The sequence below is a fragment of the Coffea arabica genome, chromosome 4c (genome assembly GCF_036785885.1).
Source record: "Coffea arabica cultivar ET-39 chromosome 4c, Coffea Arabica ET-39 HiFi, whole genome shotgun sequence".
NCBI classification, from domain to species: Eukaryota; Viridiplantae; Streptophyta; class Magnoliopsida; order Gentianales; family Rubiaceae; genus Coffea; species Coffea arabica.
The window spans coordinates 6,490,495-6,513,579 of NC_092316.1; the positions used below are offsets into that span (position 1 = coordinate 6,490,495).

Genomic DNA, 23,085 nt, shown 5'->3' on the forward strand with positions numbered 1-23,085 from the left:
GTGAACTTAAATTTTAATTTACGTTTTAGAGATTGCAATTTAAAAAAGGAAGTTTGGAGTTCGAAAGAAGTCAAGAAAATCGAAAATAGAAATGTAAACTTGATAAGAAAAAAAATGAGATAAAAGTGAGTGGTTGTAGCATTAAATAATTTGGGTTAAAAAATAATTCTTTTTGAACTTTTTTCAATTTAATGGACAAAAACAAAATTAAAAGATGGAAGAAAACATCAATAAATTAAAAATAAAGAGGTTTGATTAAAAAGGGAGTGACAAAAACAAGAGGATAGAGAGAGAGAGAGAGAGAGAGTTGAAAATTAAAAAGAAAGAGCCGTGAGAGAATAAGATTTTGTAAGAAAAATGGAAAAAAGAAATATGAGTGTTTGTTTTATATAAATAAGTTATAAAAAAAAACTAATAGGATGTGATGGTGCAACGATTAATACATTGGTCTTCTATTACAAAGGTCTTGAGTTCGAATCTTAATAACTGAATTTTGCAAAAAAAAGAAAAAAAAGATGAAGGTTGAAAATCGGTTCAATAGCGGTTCGACCGCGATTTTTACGGTTCTACCGGTTCTTGATTGATTTTCTGACAAAGTCAACTGTGACATTGAACCGGACCGGTGGTTCGCGGTTCAACCGGCCGGTCCGGTCCGGTTTTCAAAACATTGGGCAGGCCCGAATTTACTCTCTTGAAAATTGACTTTATGTGATTCGTACGTAAGCTCATAAGCCTTAACTTTGAGAAATAAGTGAACTTCTTGAAGCGTTATGAATCACCTTAAGTATTAATTCTACCTTCACTAAAAGATTACAAAATCACTTTCATATATTCTCAACCCATGCACGCACACACATACATGTTTCTGTGTAAAAATTGGCAATGTATCCAAGCTTAAATTTTTATAAAAGTTTTTATGTAAAATGATTTAGAAAGAACATCGTGCATTGATTTGTGTTCATCTGGACTCATTTGGGGTGGGGCAAAATTAGTTGGGATTTCAAATGCATGACAAGATTATTATTATTTTTTGGATAAAATACACTTTTTCCCCCTATGGTTTAACGTTTTTTCACATAATCTCCCTATGATTTCAAAAACTATATATTACCCTCTCATAATTTGGATTAAAGTATCAAAATGGCGAAATCTATATTTCATAACGGAGTCAACTAAAATATCAAAAGTGCGCCTATAAAGTTAGAAAACCATACAGGGTTAGAGTGTCTAGCATACTATATATTTATATATTTTTATCACTTCAACTATTTTAATTTTTAAACATGAATAATTTCGACATTTCATGGATTCCATTACAGAGGATTATTTCTATTATTTTGACACTTTAATTCAAATTATGAGAGGGTTATATATGGTTTTTGGAACTATAGGAGGTTATGTGAAAAATCGCTAAATCATAGGAGAGTAAATTGTATTTCACCCTTTTTTTTTCAGCAAGGTTGGATGAAATATAGTTCTATTGATTGTGCTAATGAAGAACAAAATTTGTGCAGGTTGCAACATGCAGGCTGCAAAATCTACTGACTTTAGGATGCCAAACCTAAATGTGTGAAAGACGCTCCATCTGTTGGTTTCTGCTTAGCTAAAAAGCTCCCTACGGACTTTCTTATATAATCTAGTACGTGGTGGAGTGGGGCTATTTTATACATACTATTAAAAGAAGGCAATTAAAGTAATTAAATTCCTACGGCTGGATCCCTTTTCGTTAATTTTAATGCAACTGTTTAATTTATTGCCAATTAAGCCTTGGCATAACACTAGGAAAATTCAATTGAGGCACTAAAAATAAGTGTTTTGTAATCTAAATATTATATGTTAGTATTTGTCACTTTGGAGGTAAGGTATTGTACAACCCTTTTGTTGTTGGTTTAAATTATGCTCCATCTTCTTTTGGTTGAAATAGAATAGTGTGTGTGAATATTTCTTTTGTGAATACTACTTTCTTTGTAACGGTGACAAAGAATACACTATCACGACTTTATAAATTTATGATTAGAAATCGCATGTTTGACAAGACAGAATATCAACAAAAAGAGTCTGATTTAATTTCAACCCCTCTATTTTTCTATTGGTCTTGAATCGACGTAAAACTTTTTGTCAGCCACCACTTCATCCCCTTTCCATCTCTGTTCTCAATCCCTCTGCATCACCTCTCCCGCTCTCTTGTTTCTCACCCCTCCTCCCTCCAACACTACTTCAGCCCTTCCTATGCGAACCAGTTGAAGTTGGTGGGGAAGATGCAATTGGATTTCTAGGGGCTTAGAGTGCAATAAACTCTTTAGGCTTACAGGCTATTTAATTAAACTCGACTCATTTGTATATGGAGCAAAATCCATCCAAATTTTCTCTTACCCAAAAATAGAAAATTAAGATTGACCCACTTGGCTCATTGAAACTAGAATTTTGCCCATGCTTTAGCACGGTGTTTTTTTTTAATTTATTGTGAATTTATATAAATATAAAAATTAACAACATTTCTACATGTTCATTCATATTAATTTTAAAATTTTAATGTATTTTAAATGTTCAATTGTTTACTAATTTTTAAAAACTTTTATTTATTGTGAATTTATACAAATACAAATAATTTAAATATAAAAATTAACAATAGTTCTACATGTTCATTCATGTTAATTTTAAAAATTTAATGTATATTAAATGTTCAATTATTTACAAAATTTTAAAAAATTTGTTTACATACTTTTACTATAATATGATAGTATACATCAAATAAAAACTTGATAGATATTCATTTTTATAAATATTTTTTAGATAATTTAAATTCTTATAATGATATCTATAACTATATATTCATATTTAATTAAGTAGAAAAAGATCTAGCAATCCATTTTTTTCGTCAATAAATATTCAGTTTCCAATAATATTGATAAATATATCAATGTAATAGTTAATTCTTTTTTTACACTAAGTTAATTCAAAATTAAAAGAAAAGATGATGAATAATTTGAATGCTAATCAATGACATAGTGGTGAAAGGAAGTAATTTATGGGATATGTGAAATTTCAATAATTGTGATTGTAAAAAGGTTTTACTATACTTCTATGTAATAATTTGGTAGAAAGTAAATATCATTAAGATAAAATTATGGTGGTAAAAGGAAGTAATTTATGGGAATATAAGATTTCAATAATTGTGATTTAAAAATATTTTACTATACTTGTATGTAATAATTTGGTAGAAAGCCGATATCATTAAGATAAGATTAGTTAAAATTATATGATTATTTTAAAATTAGAGATAATTTTTAAACACATAATATAATCCAAATAGGATTAGTATGGGTAAAATTCAAATGACCCATAACCCGTCAATTCTCTTCAATTAGACATGCTAGGGACAAATATAGTGATTAAAATAGCTACTTTCATATACATATATCCTTACAATATATAAGAGGCACTTTTTCTTTACTGTGCAAAGGCACTTTCATCTGCTCTTTCAAGCCCTTTGCCGTCATTTTCTGCTCTATAGCTGTTTTGCTTATGCTATCCCCCCTCTCACACTGATAAACATTTGTGTAACAAGTGAGGATTTTTTAGCTTCATATTACGTTTCTGCCCTTGCTGCACTTATTGTTCCTTTGTTTACCCTCAAGAGCTTCTTTTTTAATGGTCCTCTCAATCTTATGAAATTGGCCTTTTTTGTCAATTCCCTTGACAATATTGTTGGGTTAAATCAACAAATAGTAATTTCAGTCTCCAATTTACACTTTCCTTCTCAAAGATGCCTTTCTTGTGGATTATGAGATTTTAAGTTGAGGTCATCATTGGAAAATAAATTTTATGTCCCCACTTTCATGAACGTGTTATTTCCAATGCCATATTTAGCACTCTGCTATACAGATTACTCATCATCCGCATAATATATAAGAGGCACTTTTTCTTTACTGTGCAAAGGCACTTTCATTTGCTCTTTCAAACCCTTTGCCGTCATTTTCTGCTCTATAGCTGTTTTGCTTATGCTATCCCCCCCTCTCACACTAATAAACATTTGTGTAACAAGTGGAGATTTTTTAGCTTTATATTACGTTTCTGCCCTTGTTGCACTTATTGTTCCTTTGTTTACCCTCAAGAGCTTCTTTTTTAATGGTCCTCTCAGTCTTATGAAATTGGCCTATTTTGTCAATTCCTTTGACAAGATTGTTGGGTTAAATCAACAAATAGTAATTTCAGTCTCCAATTTACACTTTCCTCCTTAAAGTTGCCTTTCTTGTGGATTATGAGATTTTAAGTTGAGGTCATCATTGGAAAATAAATTTTATGTCCCCACTTTCATGTATGTGCTATTTCCAATGCCATATTCAGCATACTGCTATACAGATTACTCATCATCCACATATACTAGCCTTCCTCCATTAGCTTAGCTTTCTTTTGTTTCCTTTTGTCTCTGATTGCTTTGCTTCCTTTGCCTTGTTGCTGCTGGTATTGATCCTTTTACTTCCCTTTGTTTTATTTTTTTTCCCTCATTTTTGTTCCATTAATAGCTGCTAATCAGCCGTTTACCAGTTCTTTTGCATGTTTTTCTCGTGCATGCTTTTGTTCATTTTGCATTTATCTTTTGCATGCATATCTTTTTGACGTTGTTTCTATTTTCCCCAGCAGCTATTGAATACTTTTAGGGATCTTTGTTTGGTAAGAATCTCTCTCCCGTCTTTGCTCACTTTCACTGCAATTTCTTGCACTATTGTAGTTGCATCGACTTTGCTAACTATTCGCATTCATCTTTTCCCGCAAACAATTAGCTCCGCTTCTGTTTGCCTCACTTTTATGTGCATGATGTTTTTTATGTGTTTATAGTTTTTTTAAACGTCTTTATAAACCAAGTGTTTTCAGCTAGACCATAGGATGAGTAGTTATGGTGATAGTCATAAGATAGCTGCGCAAAAAGCTATGCGTAATCAGAAGTTAAGGGAGAAATATGTTGCGTTATCGCCTGAGGAAAAAGAATTACGCCGTCTGAAACAGAGAGAGGCCTATCAAAAGAGGAAAGCCAAAAAAATTCCCACTAATTTATGTCACGAAAAAGAAACCAGCACCAGAGATACACTTCAGCCATGCGACGAGCTCCAACTTCCTCTTGATGCTGGTGCATAGGCTGTTTACTATATTCAGTTACTAAAATTTAGTCTTAATATTAATTCCATTTTTATGCATGCTAATTGTTCAACATGATTATTTCCGCTTGAAAACAGTGGTTAAGCAAGCTACCACATGTTCTCAAGAATCCAGTGACGCTGCGAACATATCAACTGCGACTAATGTTTATCAAGAATTCAAGAGTGAGATACCTATATTTACTGACAATTGTACTATTATTTACATCTGATAAAACTGCCTTTCTATTCTATTGGACTGGTACTTTATTTTCGCTACTATCTCAGATATTTTTTCCTCCTTTAGCTGTAGAGCAACTTCGTCATAATCAAGCTCCCCAACAAACCTTGCAGCACCAATTGTGATCTGATGAAGTCTTACATACATCTGAACGTTGGTTTACAAAAAATAAAGGTTAATTGATTCAGTTATTTCATCCTGCATTTTATATCTCTTATGCTTACCTTACAGCTACAGTTACGTATCTAGTAACAATTTGATCATTGATTATATACTTATCATTATCAATTTATAATTACAGCAACCAATGCTCAGCAGCCTATACTGCAATGTGTTCACCAATCCCTGCAATCCAATACAGAACAAAATCAAGGTTCACTTCCATAATTACACAAGACTTGTTGTATCTTATGATCATAATTAGTTGCTAATCAGTCTTATATAGCAGGTCAATCTCCAATTTGCACCAACTATTACAACTATATTTCTGATGTTGTGAAAGATACACCAGGTTTGCCATCAATAGTTTTACTCTTTATATTTTGAACTTCTGTTACGCTATGAATTGTCTTAACAGAATGTCTCACATGCACCTTTTTGTACTCTTGTAGGCATTAGTATAGTCCCTTCTCTGAATCAAACGATAGAACCAAATATCACTCATACTAATGTTTCCATTAAAGGTTTATTATGCTATTAATGCAATTTTTCTTACATTGCTTCTTCTGTCTAAATACATTTTTTTTTACCTAATCTTACACTTCTTACAATCAAATGTACTCTTATATCAATAACTTCTCTTTAAATAACACAATTCTTGCCACAGTTACATCCACTGACCGGCAACGATCTACCAGATAACTCAAAAGGAAGGTGATGCATAAAAAAGGTTCGTGAGTTAATAGAAGTCTATCAATTCCAAGACTTGTGTACTCTTTATAGCTTGTTCTTCACCTGAATATATACCATTAGTTACCTTAGTCATTTTCATTTATTACTGTCTATTAGCTCAAACAGCTAAGGGTACGGAAGCACTCAAATTAATCAGTGATGAACTGGATAAATTACCTCAGGTTTCTGACTGCCAATATTGTGGTGCCAAAAGATTCCATTCTGAAACACCAAATTTCTGTTGTTCTGATGGTGAAGTTGTCCTATATGAAAACAAATTGCCAGACATTTTAGTTGAGTTGTACACAGGAAACACAGAAGATGCAATATCTTTTCGTACATATGTTCGAACATATAATAATAATATGTTTGCTTTTACATCTTTTAGAGTTCAATGACAAGGCCTTATGCAAAAGAACTAATGGCATCTATACATTCAAAATCCAAGAACAAACATATTACTTCATCAATGAATTGATTCCCCACGGAGGATTTGGGATGTATCTGCAACTTTATTTTCATGATACAGATCATGAATTACAGAACAGGCTACCATTTTCAGAGAGAGTCACAGTGAATATAGTTTCCAAACTCATGGATATGATGAAGTAAAATCCTTATGCCTATTTTTTTCGAAGCTTGCGCAATGTTGCAGATTTGGACTCATATCAGATTATTCTCAGATCACATTCTACTGCTGATCAAAGAACTCATAACAAGCCTACAGTCTCTCAGGTTGCAACTCTATGGATTGAAGGGGAAAATCCAACAGAAGCTTACACGAGACATATACAAGTATATACAAAACAAGGCTAGAGTCATCGCGTACAATATTATTACGACTGTTACGATCCCCTGCAATATCCTCTTGGAGAAACAAGCTGGCACCTAGGAATTTAAAGATCGGGAAATGTGAACCCCAAGAAACGTAAAAGAGCAGAAAGAAAGAAAAAATGCACAGTGACATTAACTAGTTTTAGATCAGCCGAAGAGCTTTTTAGCTCTTAGCAACAAGGTACATTTTATTCAACTATTTTGTACAAATGTATTATCAGCATAAAAATTCTATTCAGATGCTTTTTATATATATGTGACTCATACTTTAAATGAACATTTGCAACTTTTCAACAATATGAAAATTCAAAAGACTTTGTCTCAATGAGAGAATATTATCCCTACAAGTTTCAGATCAGAAAAGAATATAGTCCAAATATTTTGAACACAGGCCGTCTACTACAACAATTTGCTGTAGATATGTATGTCAAGCTTGAAACTCAGAGACTTGACTTCTACAGAAGCAAACAACTACTTATTCGAAGAGAGCAACTCCAAGGCTTGATGGATTTTGTTGTTCATGGACAGTCTCAGGGTTCCAAAGTAGGCCAACGTATACTGTTATCTACTTCATTCATAGAAGGATCTCGAGACATGAAAAAGAGATATATGGACGCTATGGCCTTAGTGTAGAAATTCGGAAGACCAGATTTATTTCTTACAATGACATGCAATCCTTCATGGCCAGAAATTAAAGAAAACAAGGTGCCTACGGATGAAACACAAAACATAATCGACTTATGTGCTCGGGTCTTTCATGCTAAATTGGAAATTCTAAAGGAAGAGCTATTCAAGAAAGAAATTTTTGGTCAGGTTGCAGCATACACGTATGTGATTGAGTTTCAGAAAGGAGGCTTGCCGCAAGCTCATTTCCTTATTATTCTGAAACGAAATTTAAAGCTATATTCCCCTGATTCTTATGATCAAATTGTCTTGGTTGAACTACCAGATGAAAGTACAGAAAAATATTTATTTAAGATGGTCCGCAGGCATATGATGCATGACCCTTGTGGTAGTAAAAATCCTAACAATGTGTGCATGCAAGGTTAAAGAGTGAGATTCTGCAAGAACAAGTATCCAAAGCAATGGGTGGCTATTACAACTCATGGACAAAATGCTTATCCAATATATCGACGAAGAAATGATGGAAAAATAGTTAACGTCCAAGGCCAAGAACTTGATAACAGATGGGTAGTACCATATAATTCGTACCTATTAACAAAGTTCAATTGTCATATCAATGTTGAAATCTATTCTACCATCAAAGTTGTCAAATACATGTTCAAGTACATTTTCAAAGGACATGACAAAATACATTTTCGGGTCAACTCAAATACTTCAGACTAGTATGTTGATGAAATAAAGGAGTATCAAACAGCAAGGTGGGTATCTGGTATTGAAGCTATATGGCGAATATACAGATTTTCTCTTAATGAAATGCACCCTTTAGTTCCCAATTTACAGCTACACTTCCAGAATTATCAATCCATGAGTTTCAAGGACGATGAGGACATCAGGGATGTACTGAAAAATCAGTTGAAGAAAATGACCATGTTAACAGAGTTTTTCTATATGAATGTAGCTAATGACTTAGCAAAAGCCTTAAAATGCACATACAAGAAGTTCCCTGAACATTTCGTTTGGTATCTAGATAAGAGGTACTGGTCAGCGAGGTAACAAAAAGACTGTATTGGAAGGATTGTTGCAGCAAATCCAAATGAAGGGGAGCGTTATTTTCTGCGGCTGCTTTTAGTCAACGTTAAGGGACCAACTTCATTTGATGATCTCAAAATCATAGATGGTAAATATGCAGCAAGCTTTCAGGAAGCAGCAACACTGAGGGGATATTTGGAATCAAATAACGCACAGGAACAATGCCTCCAAGAAGCAGCATTATATCATATGCCACACATTTTCAGGAGACTCTTTGCTACGTTATTAGTACATTTCCCACCAGCAAATCCTAGACAGCTTTGGCAAAATTTCGAGGCATCGTTATCCGAAGATTTTTATCATCAATCTGATGCACAACCTGATCAGATAAAAGTACAAGTGCTTCATGAAATAAGTAAATTCCTACAATCAATGGACAAGAATATCAATAGCTACGACTTGGTTCCACGAATTCTGAGGTTTGACCAAGCAGACAGAGAAACCAGAGATACTATCAGTGAAACTCAGATTGCAGTATCAGACGAAGATATAACGTCTATTAGTCGACTAAATATGGAGCAAAAACTTGCATTTGACATAATTACAGCTCATGTATACAATGATCACAAAGGATCATTCTTCTTAGATGGACCAGGAGGAACCAGCAAGACATTTTTATATAAAGCTTTACTGGCTGATATCATATCAAAAGGTTTTATAGCATTGGTTACAGCATCAAGCGGAGTTGCAGCATCAATACTCCCTGGATGACGGACAGCGCATTCACGCTTCAAAATACCAATCAATATGGATATCAGCAAGATGTGTACTGTTAGCAAACAAAGTGCATTAGCAGCATTACTTCGACAAGCGAAGCTGATTTTTTGGGATGAAGCTCCAATGATGTACAAAACAAGAATCGAATGCATGGACAAACTATTGAGAGATTTGACAGACACAGATGATCTTTTTGGAGGCAAATATATAGTTTTTGGGGGCAATTTTCGTCAGGTACCTCCAGTCGTAACAAAAGGAACAAAGGCTGACTTCATGCAAGCAAGTCTTATAAATTCCTATATTTGGCCTCATTTACAGAAACTTAGACTTAAACAAAATATGAGAGCTCTTGCTGATCCACACTTTATTGATTATCTTCTTCGTATAGGAGATGGAACAGAATGTTTTGTCCACAACAACAATATTCAGATTTCTAAAGACTTACTCGTGCCATACAATACTGAAGAGCAATCACTCAACCAGTATTTCCAGACTTGAAGAGCTGCTCACACGAAGATTATTCATGGACAAAATCGAGCTATTCTCACAACTAAAAATGACTTTCTTGATGACATAAACAATGCATTGATAGAAGAATTTTCAGGCAGTACTTTTGAATACATTAGCAGGGATAAAATAGCGGACACTTCTCAGCAGGCTATCCTAGAAGATTTTATTAGCAGCCTCACACCGAATGGTTTCCCTTCACATAAAATACTCCTAAAGGCAAATGCTCCAATCATGTTACTCAGAAACATAGATTCTCCGGAAGGCCTCTGTAACGGCACAAGGCTCATATGTAGATCTCTACAACAAAATATAATAGAGGCAATCATCAGCTGTGGTGAATTTGCCGAAAAAGAAGTTTTCTTGCATAGAATATGCTTCAAATCAGATATTGACCCTGACTGTCCAATAGCTTTTGAAAGAATGCAATTTCCAATTCATTTATGCTTCGCCATGACAATAAACAAAGCTCAGGGTCAGACTTTAGATTATGTTGGTATTTACCTTCGTGAGCCAGTCTTCTCCCACAGCCAACTCTATGTAGCTCTTTCTCGAGCTAGAAACAGCAATTCTGTCAAAATCTTGATCAAGCCTTCTCTTTCTGATCTCACCTCGGATGATATTACTCCTAACATAGTTTATACTGAGATTTTGGAGATAGCACAGCTCTAATATTTTATGAATGCTTTCATAGCAACAATTTCCAACTGCTTTTTTTGCCACCATTGACACTTAGCTCATCACACCTTTATGATCAACAAATATAGTCGCAGGACCAGAAATAATTTGTAAATTGTCCAATTTGTTTAATTCAGTCTAATCCTGTTTTGGACCCAAACTGGAAAACATGTTCAGCCCAAGATAACATTTATTTAGACCCGTATTTCAATAGCCCATATACCTTGTCAACCCAAAGGGTAAAATACAGCACTTGGAAACGACGTCGGAACCTAAAATGCTAAACCCTTTCTTTCTAAAACCCTAGTGACAAGGGACTAGCGTCTCGGCACAAAGCTCCGCCATCGCAAAAACCTGCACCTGCTTTACCATCGTCTTTTTCTCTGCCCTGAAACAAAAAATGGCCAAGGCAGAAATGGGAAGCGATAGTGAAGCGGAGAAAACGGCGCAGAAGGAGAAGGACAAGAAGAAGTTAGCGGGGCTTGCCCCAATTGCTAAACCCCTGGCCGGTAAAAAACTCTGTAAACGCACCCTCAAGCTCGTCCGACGTGGTAAAGATCTCAATTTCCATTGAAAACGTGATTATTTTTGTGGATTTTGTTTAAATTTCAATTAAAGTTGTGGGTTTTTCTGGGTTTCAGCTGCAGAGCACAAGTGCTTGAAAAGAGGGGTTAAAGAGGTAGTGAAAAGCATTCGCCGCGGCAATAAAGGGTCAGTCCAAGTTTGGATTTTTATTGTTTTCTTAGTGTTTTTCCTGATGTTTAATACCTGTTTATAAAGGTGTTACTACCCAAGCATTGATATCTTTAATGGAGATAATAGAAATTTTGTTGGATTTACTTCCGAAAATTATAAGTAAATTGCGCAAGTGTTTTTGTTAGTTCAAACTATCTATTTTTACAGAATGAAAAGACCAGTTTTCTTTATGTTAGCGTAGATAATTTATTTTAAACAGGAAATCCGATCATTTTGCCTTTTTTTTGAATAGCTAACTATTAGTGCCATGACTACATGATTTAGCATCTTAAAGTTGTAGAAAAAGGCAGCATTTTGTAGCACTCTGAATTGGAACATGCCTGTCTTTATGCATTTAACCTGGGAAGTTCCAAGGCTGACTATTTTTGCAAAGCTTGAAACTTGGGGATTTGTTGGTTATAATTTGTCTTAAAAACATTTGTTGGACTATTGTCTTAAGTTTTGTACAAGTTCCATTGCTTTTAGATGCAATCTGGATACCTAAATGCATCTTTATAATATGGTTTATCTGTGCTATGGTATGTTCTGTATCAAAGTGTTCTCACAGATTTGTAATCTGGAGTTGCTTTTAATTGGAAAATATCAATTTTTCCTTTTGATGAGTGCAGATTATGTGTTATAGCTGGAAATATATCTCCTATAGATGTTATCACTCATGTTCCAATCCTGTGTGAAGAATCTGATATTCCATACATCTATGTGCCCTCCAAAGAAGTAAGTTGATTTCTAATCATCTTCATGTTTTCTGGTTATGTGTCTCTTTTACACCATGTTTATATTTATAAAGATTCTCTATGCATTGGTGCGGTCAGCGTGTCTTGCATTTATTTTTTAATTTGTGCATTTTATTGCGACACCCACGAAAATGAAGACAAAAGCCAAGAGAAGAAAGAGACAAGGGGTCATGAGACTTCCAGAATGTTTCTCTTTTAATCCTCTGGAACTCTTTTTGGTGTCTTATGTGAACTTTGTGAATATTAAGAAAAAAAATAAGAAATTTGAGAGAGAGCGGGGGGGTGGGGGGGGTGGGGAAGGGGGAGAGAGAAGAGATGGTTCTGCATTAGTGTGCTTACCCTGTAGTTCCTGTAGTTTTTTTTTTTTTTTAATAATCCAAATTGTTGCCTCTGAAAGCAATCGTTTTTGCTAATTAGATCCATGCAGTGATAGAGACATATGGTCAATGAATAGAACCTTCTGTCAGTGGAGAGCTTAATTGTCTGCATCTTTGATTTGCAAATAGCCATATGAATATTAGGCACTTTGTGTGATATGATAACTAAGCCTGCTTATGTTGTTATGTTTCTTTTGGATTGCATTGAATAACATGGTGCTGCAGGTGGTGACTACTCCCTTTTGAAATAAGGAACTGATCCAAGAGCTTTTGATTTGTCTTCATTAACTTGAAAGTGGTGCTGGTATTTTTATTATTCAGTGGCTCATTTAAGCTTAATTTAGTTGCATCTGTAATAAGCCTCAATTCTGTCCATTTTGCGATGAAAATAGTTGGTGCAGTTTCAATTATGTGTCTCCTGGGAATAAGAGCTTGTACATGATATGTTTATATTGAACGACCATTGGCTAACCTGGTTATTTAGTGATCCCTCTGCATTTTCTGGGGCCTCCAAACATTAAAGAGCAGCTGATGCTGTGATTGTAGTGGATGCCCTACATAGGTTGTCTTGCTGTTGTTTATAGTTCACTCAATGTGATTTTTCATAGCAGGAGTGATTAAAATGCATATGCTTGTTTCAGGATCTAGCTAATGCAGGAACCACCAAGCGGCCAACTTGCTGTGTTTTGGTGCTAACTAAACCCACAAAAGGGGAACTTGGGCAGGAGGAACAAGAGAAGCTTAAGGCGGAATATGATCAAGTCACATCAGATGTAACTGAACTTGCTAACTCCATGTTCTAGATCAAGGACTTTATTTGTATTAAATCGTCATGCACTCTAGTGTGGAGATTATGCCTGATTCTATCTCTAATTTATCACATGTTTTACCCAAGGAGAGAAGCATCTTCACTGTTGTCTTTTGTCTATATTTGTTCCTGGCATTCAGTAACTCAACAGATTTAGACCCTAGCAGAGAATTTCGCGATAGAATTTATCTTCCCGTCAAATGATGCAACCTAAAATGCTGAGGTGCATTTTCATCCAGACATTCGTATTTACAATGTTTGGAGCCATGTTTGAAAAAAAAATCCCACAAGATTACCAATAAAAACCCAGGTCTGCTCTTACAGAGTTAAACTTGTCGAGACTCCGTGCTTTTCCAGCTGTTCAACTATCGAGCAGCTTTCGAGGCCCGCTGAAGTGCATACGTTAGCATTTAGTCTGCTGTTTACCATCTGTATCCTGCCCTTTTTAACCATAACATGATGTTGAAAATTTTAAGGATTTTATTTCCATGCTGTATCTGCTTCAGTGGTTTTAGACGTCTGCATATATTTGAAAATTCCCAGGTAATTTTCCTTTTTCCTCAAAAAGAAAAAAATCCGAAATTTACTGGAAATCCTTCGCTTCTCAGGACAATAAACTAGACTCTTGAATGATTGTATCATGGAAAATCTTAGCAAGAAGCATAAAAACAAGATTGTGAAAAGGTTGAGACTAGAATAATTAAATATTCTTGTCAAAAGTTAAAAGCCGCGCAAGTGCATTTTTGCTTGCTATCTCTCTCTCGGTTTCAGTAGTTATGTTTTTTCGCTAAGCCACACCTTCCAATACCAATACAGAGCTATAGATCGAGTCCCCAGGTTCTGTATTTCTCCATACAAACTGAGGTTAACTATACCGCTTTATACATACATTTTTCTGTCACTTAAACAACATAGGATAAGCTACCAAAGCACTAGGTTTTTTCAAAACACAACATATACATTCTCCTCTATTTCTATTTATTCTATGCTATATATGATCTCCCAGTTTGCTGCAGGATGAGGATTAGCACAGGGTCAATGTTGTGATGAGAATGTTCTGAACAACAAAACACCTATGCCACCAATAGCCAAGGTCAGAAGTAGAGGAGCACCAATGGACTCAGCAGGTGATCTGGTAGTCCTATCTGCCCTCCCTTGGCGCGACCGTTCCCCCATACATTCTCGTAATATAGTGCTGAGTGTGTCTATTTGATGGATGATTTGTCTTTGTGACCTCGAGATGAGTAAGACCTATTTCCCAAAAATTGTTGACATCAGATGGCTCACAAAAAGCCAAGAAATCAGGCAGGGTGAAGCAAATGTATGCACCGACTGAAGATTTAGGTGGAAAAAAAATAGAAATTGTAAGACCACAAAGAAATCATGACTGCAAAGAAACCACATGCAAGCAGATATCAGATATCTGCTCCACTTATAATCAGACAGAAAGATGTCTTTACTATTTTTTTTCACTTATATTATTGTATAACAAGCAATCGAGATGCTCCATATAACAAACCTGGACCCAAAAACCTGTACCAGCAACAAGATCACATGCAATTCAAGGAGTTTTTTCCCATTCAAGTACTAGTTTCCCTTTTCAATTTGTCTGGTACTTGATAACTTCAGTATTTGAGCTATAAATACTAATTTTCTAGATTGATGATGTCTCACCTTCAGGTAATCCTAAGATGGACAAGGATTTTTGTGGACTTGCCAATTTTCTCATCATTACTCTGCAGTGTCTTCTGAGTGTTAATACGACTCATGCTCCAAGGTGAGACCCAGTAACAAGAGAGGAGAGGACAAGGGTCTATAAAAGTTCTAATAAATGCATAGCCACCACTCAATGGAGCAGTCTACCATTGCCATTCTGCAGCAGGACTGCCTTGAGCTACGATTTTATGCATCTCAAGTAGTCCTTTCTCTACTAAAAATAAGTAGCTTTGAAAGTTGAAAGGCTCTGAACATAAAAATGCTTCAGCCACAAAGGTTCCTGCTCCCCTCCCTTTACACATCATTGACTAAAGAATATCATCCTACCAAGATTCTTAAAGGCATTTATCATAATTTCAATAGGTGCTGTGGAGTAGGTTAATTATGTGACAATTCCTCACCCACCACCTCAACGAGCTAACAGAAGCAAACATCCAAAAAGAAAAAGTATGGCTTACCTCTTCCAATAGAGATTCCCTTGCCAATTGAGAAGATGATGAGGAATTGGGTAATACAGGTCCAGTCAATGAACCATTGCCTAAGCTTGCCACAAAGTAAGATGTAGGTGCAGAGCCATTGCAGGCTTCAGCCTGCAAAGCCAAATTCTGTTGACTGGAAGAAACTTTTCTCGTAAACATTTTTGAGTTAAGCTCTTCAATTCGAGATGTAAATTCATCCATTCTCTCATTCAGTGTAGAAATTTGTTCCGATAGTTGATTAATCATTCCCTGGGGAAAAAATTCCAAATGTAGAAAAGTAGATGCATGTTTAATTTCCTAGAATACATGGAATAAATTAAAATATGACGAAGAGAAGAACGGATTCTTCATATAATAACAAATATGATTAATAAAACAATCAGAAGCAAGCCAAAATAAAGATTTCACACTCAACTATAATACAAATTAGTTTTCCAAGGAAGGAATACCTGGTTAGGAAGTGCAGCAGGTGAATCAGGCATTCTTCCATCATATCTCCTATTATTAACTGCAAGTTTAGTCAACTTACTGAGATTCTTGTCACGCTGTGTTGAGAAGGAGTGCGACATCCCACTGCTCAAAATTTCACACAGACATAGTTATGCTCAACAGGTAACATTCATCATGTCTAACCAAAGCAAATTTATAGGGAAAAGCATAGAACTTAAGAGAGTTTCTACAACTTAAATCACATATTATGACCACTAGAACAACTCTGTCCTTTCAGGAAGTTTAGAATTACCGATTGAGAAACTTCATCCTCCTGTCTGCAGAGGCTCTCGATAGGGCTTCTTTAGGGCTTGAGACTAAGTCATCATCTATGCTGAGCTTAGTTTTCAGGTCAGCTGGCAATGCCTGCCCATTAATATAAAAAGTACTAAGAATAATCTAAGCTGAAAATAATGGAGATATAAACCCATTTGGACCTAGTGCAAGTCTAGCAGCATTCAAACTGGCAAGCGCTAATCATGTTTGATATAATTAAATGAAAGGAAATTAACCAAAAAAAGTATTGATTGAAAGGCCTAATACCATAACATCATTAACGAGCTTTTCCAACTGAATTTGTTCGATGTAAGTGCGAGGAACATATGAACCATCCAATCCGAGTCGATCACCAGTATATTTGACATATAACCGATCTCTTCCTTGGACCTTCAAAAATCATAAGCAGTAGAATGGTAATCGACTACGCAAGCTAGCTTGAGAGCCAAAGTGCAACAATATCAAGCTTAATATGGTAAACCTTCTCACAGTGAGAATAACCTATGTGAATTCCATTTAGCAACTACCATGCAAACAACAGTCTTGAATTCTTGATGCGCAGATATCTCCATATAATAAGATCTCCGATTATATCCAACTATACACTAATTTCAATTTCCAAACATAGATTAATTTACTTTTTACTTTGATTGGTGCAATTCTATAGTGAAAAAACAAAAGCATTCTGCAGTCCAGAGTTAGAAAGGAAATCACAGGCATATCCAAGTCAGACTTGTCAGCTAAAGTTGACATTTACACTTTCTCATACTAAAATAAACTGAGATTTCTGGTTGGATAAGGAGATGCAGGAATTCAACACATAATAGCCTACTGAAACAATTTTTAATAATTTCACATGTCATAGGCCACAATTAACAGTCCAGATGTTTTCAAGGCACTAATTAGCATTAAGGAAGCTGAACAAATTGTACTGATTATGTGTTTAGGTGATTCTCATGAGGTGGACCATGAACATAAGTAGTGGGATATGTGGATATACAAAAAAGGGTCATGTATCCTCGAAGCCATTAATATCCAAAGGGACAAACAGAAAAACCTCAAGGAAAATCCAGAATCCGACGCAAGTAAATACCTAATGCAACAACGTTCAACTCACCATGACTTGGTCACTTATTGCATCCGTACCTGAACGTATTGCCGATTGAGCTGCTCCAACCGATCAATTTTGACAGTAACCTTGTCATCTGAGAAGACATGACTGCTTCTTTTTAGGATGGATGCAATTGTGTAACCCAGAGCCATCAAGCCACCAAGCAGCCGTACACTAACTTCAAATGTAATTCTCGGCGAAATTATGAAGGGACTATCTGTAACCCATTCCTGAAATTAGTATGCATAGCATTTAGAAACTATAAGTTGCTTTATCCATTAAAAAATGCCTAAATGCAGATGCATGTAAAGTCATTGACTAGACATTGACCATGCTATCAAAATGGACAGTTAAATGGTAGCCCACACCACAAACAGAAAGGCAAGAAATGCATTAAAAAAAAAAAAGAAAAGAAATAAAAACACTCAACCACATCTAGCTTATACTAAAGATAGTTTCTCTTCATTCAATTTTCATAATAAGATTTTTTTTGGGCCCTGGGTGGGGGGTGTTGGGGGGAAGCAAAACCTCCTTCTAATGATCTCAACTGTATATCCAGGAGTTGCAAAGATGCAGGCAGGCAGATTGGTAGATCACATTGATAACAAACTCGATTTGGTAAAAGGTATATGGAGTATATTTTGGATAGTTCGCTTTTCAACTTGGCTTAGAGGTTCATGACAAAGGTTAATACTTGCTTAAGGGCATATGATATATGCCTTAATATTCTAAAAAGCATGTCTGATAAGATCCAATATTCAAGTTGGTGCTTAATGCTGCAACTTGCAGTTTATGAGTTATTTATCGTACTAAATGAAAATACAAATAGATTTCCACCATGAAGCAGATGGAACAAGTTAGAATTTATTTTTATCACAAAAAAAAATCTACTTTACAAAAAAGCTAGTGGTGAGTAGCATTTACAGATTACTCAAACATTATTCACATCTTTGGGCATCAGAAAGTATAACTGTAGTAGTATTAGTCCCAGAAATCATAAATTGTCATCAAGAATGACATACATAAGCTAGCTAGAGAAGGAACAAAATGGAAAACCAATAAAATAGAAGTGCAATATAAAAGATTAACAGGAATCCAAGAATCACAAGGATCTTAATTCTTAGTGTGTTATGACCAAGAAGAAGAAAGGAGCCCTTTGAATGAATTTGTTAATCTCTACAATGACAATCCATAAAGTTAGTGTTGCTGTCATCAGTATGAAGTAGAATGGTTTATCAGTCAATATCTACTTATCTAGCAGGAATTCACAACCTATAATCATCAACGTTATGAATCATCTCAGCATCAGCACCACATTCACAACTCTCTAGTACAAAACAAACTCCAAAATGCAAAGGTCAAACCTCAAACATGAGACTGTATTTTCCATCCCTGTTCCTCATTCTCAGATAGGATTGGCATGCTTCAGGATCTTCTCCAGGTGGCAGAAGATATATGTCATAAGTTTCCTCTCTACTTTCCTTATGTTCCTCAGACAGAACAGCCTTAATCTGATCCACTGTAACAGTCCTTGTTGACTATTATAAAAGAGAACATTCACAAAATGAGAAGGGCAACAATACAACATATCATTACAGTACCATTGTACGTTACTTGGTAAAGGGTTTTAAAAATAAACCTTTAAGACATAGGTAGGATTCTGAAATCCAGAAAATGGATTAAACTTATTAGTGATCTTTATATGTGCTGTTTGTAGATCTGGCTCAATAAATGCCTTGTACATTGGATATACCTGTTTTCCAAGAAACCCATAAAACTCATATTCAGGCTTACATATATAGCTAGGATCCAATTCAGTATCTGTAGACAAAAATACTCAAACTAAAATCAAACCGTTTCTGAAATTTGATGAATTATTTCTTCAGGTTCTTGTCCAGCACGTTGAATATCCCTTAGCACACGTTTTACAAGATCAATGTGCACCCCACCAGTAACAGAAACCCGGAGATCCAGGAAAGGACGTAATTTTTCACTTAAGGCATATATTCCTTCAATAATTACGATGCGGGAGCTTGGCACCTCAAGAGTCCTGTCAAATGCATTAACCTAAATCATTTGTCTTTCCCACTATGGCAACCCACAAAAGCTTATTTATAACAAAAAATTAGAGGAAATCCACAATGCAGAATAGAGAAGGCCTTGAGAAGTGGAAAAGTACATTACTTGTAACCTATGCGAGAGCTGGATTTAAATTCATAAATAGGAACTTGAACAGGGCTCCCTGCTTTTAAACCCTGGATATTCTCAAGCAATGTATCATAGTCTGTCAAGCGTGGATCTGCATTTTAAATTACCAGTAACTACAGTTAGAGCAGGAATTATCACTTGAAGACATTAATATCTATCAAAAAATAGTCAAGGACAGAGAAGATACAATCAGAAGTTTAGCAAAGACGACATGTAAAACTGAAAAGATTACGAAAGACACATAGTAGGTTAATCTTTTTTTCCACATTCAAAATTTAGGAATGCCACTTGAAATGTCAAAATGATGGCAGGCAAAAAGAATTTGAAATACCATGAGAGCTCATGTCACTACAAAGTACAAATTACTTGATTCCCCACTAATACTTGTTCTCTATACAGATGTATTGCAATATTAACAAGCAATCTTGCACTCATTATGCATCTCACTTTACCATTCCCCCCCAACAAAACTCACTCCGTAAATCAATTTCCATTTTGGTCTTATTTCTTGGGCAGCACTGTGGCAACTCACTTCTGCATGATAAACATGAAAAGCCTAACATGTATTTAACTGTAAAATATGCATGTTGATCAGAAATTGAAGGTCTTCTCAATGGATTTCAATTACAAAATGCATTAAATTATGCTAAATTTTAATTGAATGCTCAAAGATCAGTACTCTTAGCATACAGGTTTACAAATCCCAATCTATCATCTAAATTTGTCAGTTTCATCACAAATTGGGTACCATGTAGCATTAAATATTCTCAGCATATTTTTTTTGAAAGATAACCATAATATGTAACAATGGAGATATTAAAAATTCCTTTTCATATTTCTGCAAATAAAAAGTACCATGGAAACTCACTTTAAATGTCTAGCCAGATATCTTGTATAATATCAGAGCTGTTAAGCCCCTCGATGATCTGCTCTAAGTTAGTTGATGGATGTTAGTATGTCAAGATGAAGTAGAGACTAAGATTTCAGTTGGGGTCACAAACATTCACAAAGACATTGCTTCAAGGAAAGGGGGCAGAAAAAAAAATCCTGGTTTCAGTGGAAAGGGATAATGAGCAGATGATGGTATGTAACCAAAAGTAAAAAAAGAATGAAGCAAGGCATACCATCAAAATTTCCATCAATAATACGGCTCGAATCATTGTAGTTATCCATGCTTATGACAGCAATACTAGGCATAAAATTCAGGATCTTCTCTGTAAACACAGTTTTCCCAGCCCCAGAAGGACCTGCTACTCCAACTAATATTATTCCATCATTCTTCTGAGCTAATAACTGGCACGCACGAATAGTTATAAAGAAACCCTTCTCAAATGATAGAGTATCTTCTAAGGCAACAATCTCGTAGCGCTCGGAGTCCTTTCTCTTAACTAACTGAACCTGGTCTCTCAATAAGCCATGCCGCTTCCTTGGTGAATCAGCACTTGAAGCAGTGTCCTGAGCCATTTGAGGGGGTAACACGAATTTCTGGAATGATGAAATGAAGAAGAAATGAGGATCTAATCAACGCAGAAAGAATGGGAAAAAACAAAAAATAATAGTTCTGTAAGAAAAGAGAATACAATTGCAACATCAAGGAACGTTTCAAAATCATCTTTTGCAAAAGGAAATTTAATTTACAGAAACTTCTTAGTTTTGAAGGCTTAAGAACCAAATTTAAGCTCAAAGGCTAAATACGTAGAAATCACGTAAATAACAAGCAAACGGACCCAGGTCAGCATGAGAAATAAGTCAGAAGGCAGATAAGAGTAGATACTAAAAACATTTTACAGCAGTCTGTTCTCTCCATTTATACATTGAGGCACAAGCTTTCAACATCAGATTTCAAGTTCCTCCATCATGAAGTAATATATCCATTTCTCAGCTGAATCTTCAAAGTCAGGATATGTTGGGCAATATATTATTTGGCATGTTTAGGCTCGTTTAAACTTATTCCCCTTCTTGCCTAACCAAAACCAGAAAAACATCTATCTTTTACAAGTAAAAAGTTTAAGCTGATCCAGAATAATGTTGCTTAACTTTATAACAAAAACTATCTCCAGCAGCCTCTGCATCTGATGCGCCAACAGAAAGAAAAACATTGAAAGGTAACCAAAAAGTCAATCAATTGGTTATGACTTTGGTGCTCTCAAAAGAAAAGGATAATTGCACAATTGTCCTGCTTTTATATCCAGTCACTCCATTACTTGATCAAAAAGCAGCAAAAAGATTTGCAATCAACTATCAATTTGAATTCTCCAGATTGAAAAAGTCAATGACATGCAGAAAGTGAATAGCCCTTTCATGATCCTCAAAAATCAATACTTTTAAGAAGTCAAAAGACGAGATAAGATTCAGAACCGTACAAGGAGATTAAAAATGGAAAAGAGACTAGCGGACAACTATATCAAAGTAGGCATGGCATGCATGACCATAAAAGTGAAATTGACGTAAACAGGACACGGAGCTAAACAGAAACTTCAAGCTCGAGGGACTCTATGCAGATGCAGCAAACTTTATTCCTATTACCAAATTGAGATGAAATTGAGTTCTATATGGAAACCTAGAAGTTGAATTAGCAACCAAACAACCACCAATTCATTCAGATTGAGAAAATAAACGACATGCAGAAACTAAATGGCCATATTATAATCTTCAAAGATTAATACTTTCACAAAATTTCTCCAGAAAACAAAATCACACTCCCAACTCCCTACCAAAAACCCAGCAAAGAAAATAAAAAAAAAAAAAGAAGGGGGAAAAACATATACACAAGGGGGGCATGGCATGCATGATCAAGAAACATAATTCAAGCAAAAAAAAAACCTTTAAGCTTTGATTGGTTCTGGTTTTCAGCAAAATCGTGCCTGTAACCAAAAAAATTGAGGTGAAAACGGGGCTGTAGGACTTGAAAGGAGCAAGGCAATTGAAGTGCGGTAGGTCCTGACAAGAAGAACACAGTGAGGTGTCAAGAGGAGAAAGGGCGGCCGACGGGTTGAGAGCTGGGAAAGTAGGGTGGGAGTGGTACAATACAATACAAGTGGAGGATAGATAATTTGAACTCAGTTCTTTGATTCTTTCACTTGTTTGTGGGGCGCTAAAAGCTCTCTTGTTGGACACAGACAGTTGAGGGAGAAGGTGACGGTCCTGACCAAAGATCTATTAATGCAATCTACCCGTTTTAACTGTTTTGGTGTTTAGGCAATATGATTTTTCACCCAATACCAGAACGAAATTTTGTTTAAAATCGCATTCTTGTAGATATTTAGTTTTTTTTTCAGTTAATTTGTAAATTTTTAGGTAAATTTCTTTAACTTTTGCAAGTTTAAGTGCTACAAAATATTTTGTTAACTTGTTTGAGAATTTTAAGGTTTTACATACTACTATTTAGAATTGTGCAATGATAAATTTGAATATG

At 35.3% G+C, this 23,085-nt stretch overlaps 3 protein-coding genes across 5 annotated transcripts; 1 reads left to right on the plus strand and 2 right to left on the minus strand.

The window, feature by feature from the left end:
* Positions 1 to 5,024: 5,024 nt before the first annotated feature.
* Positions 5,025 to 10,891, minus strand: LOC113738499 (uncharacterized). Of its 3 annotated transcripts, XR_011812961.1 has the most exons (4): positions 10,543 to 10,871; positions 10,143 to 10,338; positions 6,445 to 6,530; positions 5,025 to 5,721 (listed from the first exon to the last, which is right to left on the minus strand). XR_011812961.1 is itself a non-coding variant. In XM_027265736.2 (3 exons), the coding sequence occupies exons 1-3, from the start codon at positions 10,762 to 10,764 to the stop codon at positions 5,712 to 5,714; spliced, it is 318 nt and encodes a 105-aa protein (XP_027121537.1). In that variant the 5' UTR covers positions 10,765 to 10,891; the 3' UTR covers positions 5,025 to 5,711. The 3 variants fall into 3 exon arrangements, 1 of the variants encoding a protein (XP_027121537.1); XM_027265736.2 differs by lacking the exon at positions 10,143 to 10,338 and having other exon boundaries at positions 10,543 to 10,891; XR_011812960.1 differs by lacking the exons at positions 5,025 to 5,721; positions 6,445 to 6,530 and having other exon boundaries at positions 9,860 to 10,338.
* A 76-nt stretch (positions 10,892 to 10,967) lies between these two features.
* Positions 10,968 to 13,477, plus strand: LOC113738498 (H/ACA ribonucleoprotein complex subunit 2-like protein). The gene is made up of 4 exons (XM_027265735.2): positions 10,968 to 11,267; positions 11,358 to 11,427; positions 12,081 to 12,186; positions 13,225 to 13,477. Exons 1-4 carry the CDS (start codon positions 11,117 to 11,119, stop codon positions 13,384 to 13,386), a joined length of 489 nt encoding a protein of 162 aa, XP_027121536.1. The 5' UTR covers positions 10,968 to 11,116; the 3' UTR covers positions 13,387 to 13,477.
* A 774-nt stretch (positions 13,478 to 14,251) lies between these two features.
* LOC113739878 (inorganic pyrophosphatase TTM1-like) lies at positions 14,252 to 22,796 on the minus strand. Its single transcript, XM_027267275.2, has 12 exons — positions 22,494 to 22,796; positions 20,795 to 21,155; positions 19,647 to 19,761; positions 19,317 to 19,512; positions 19,102 to 19,215; positions 18,827 to 19,000; positions 17,498 to 17,692; positions 16,619 to 16,741; positions 16,329 to 16,441; positions 16,036 to 16,159; positions 15,566 to 15,835; positions 14,252 to 14,642 (listed from the first exon to the last, which is right to left on the minus strand). The coding sequence occupies exons 2-12, from the start codon at positions 21,132 to 21,134 to the stop codon at positions 14,427 to 14,429; spliced, it is 1,980 nt and encodes a 659-aa protein (XP_027123076.1). The 5' UTR covers positions 21,135 to 21,155; positions 22,494 to 22,796; the 3' UTR covers positions 14,252 to 14,426.
* Between the last annotated feature and the right edge of the window lie 289 nt (positions 22,797 to 23,085).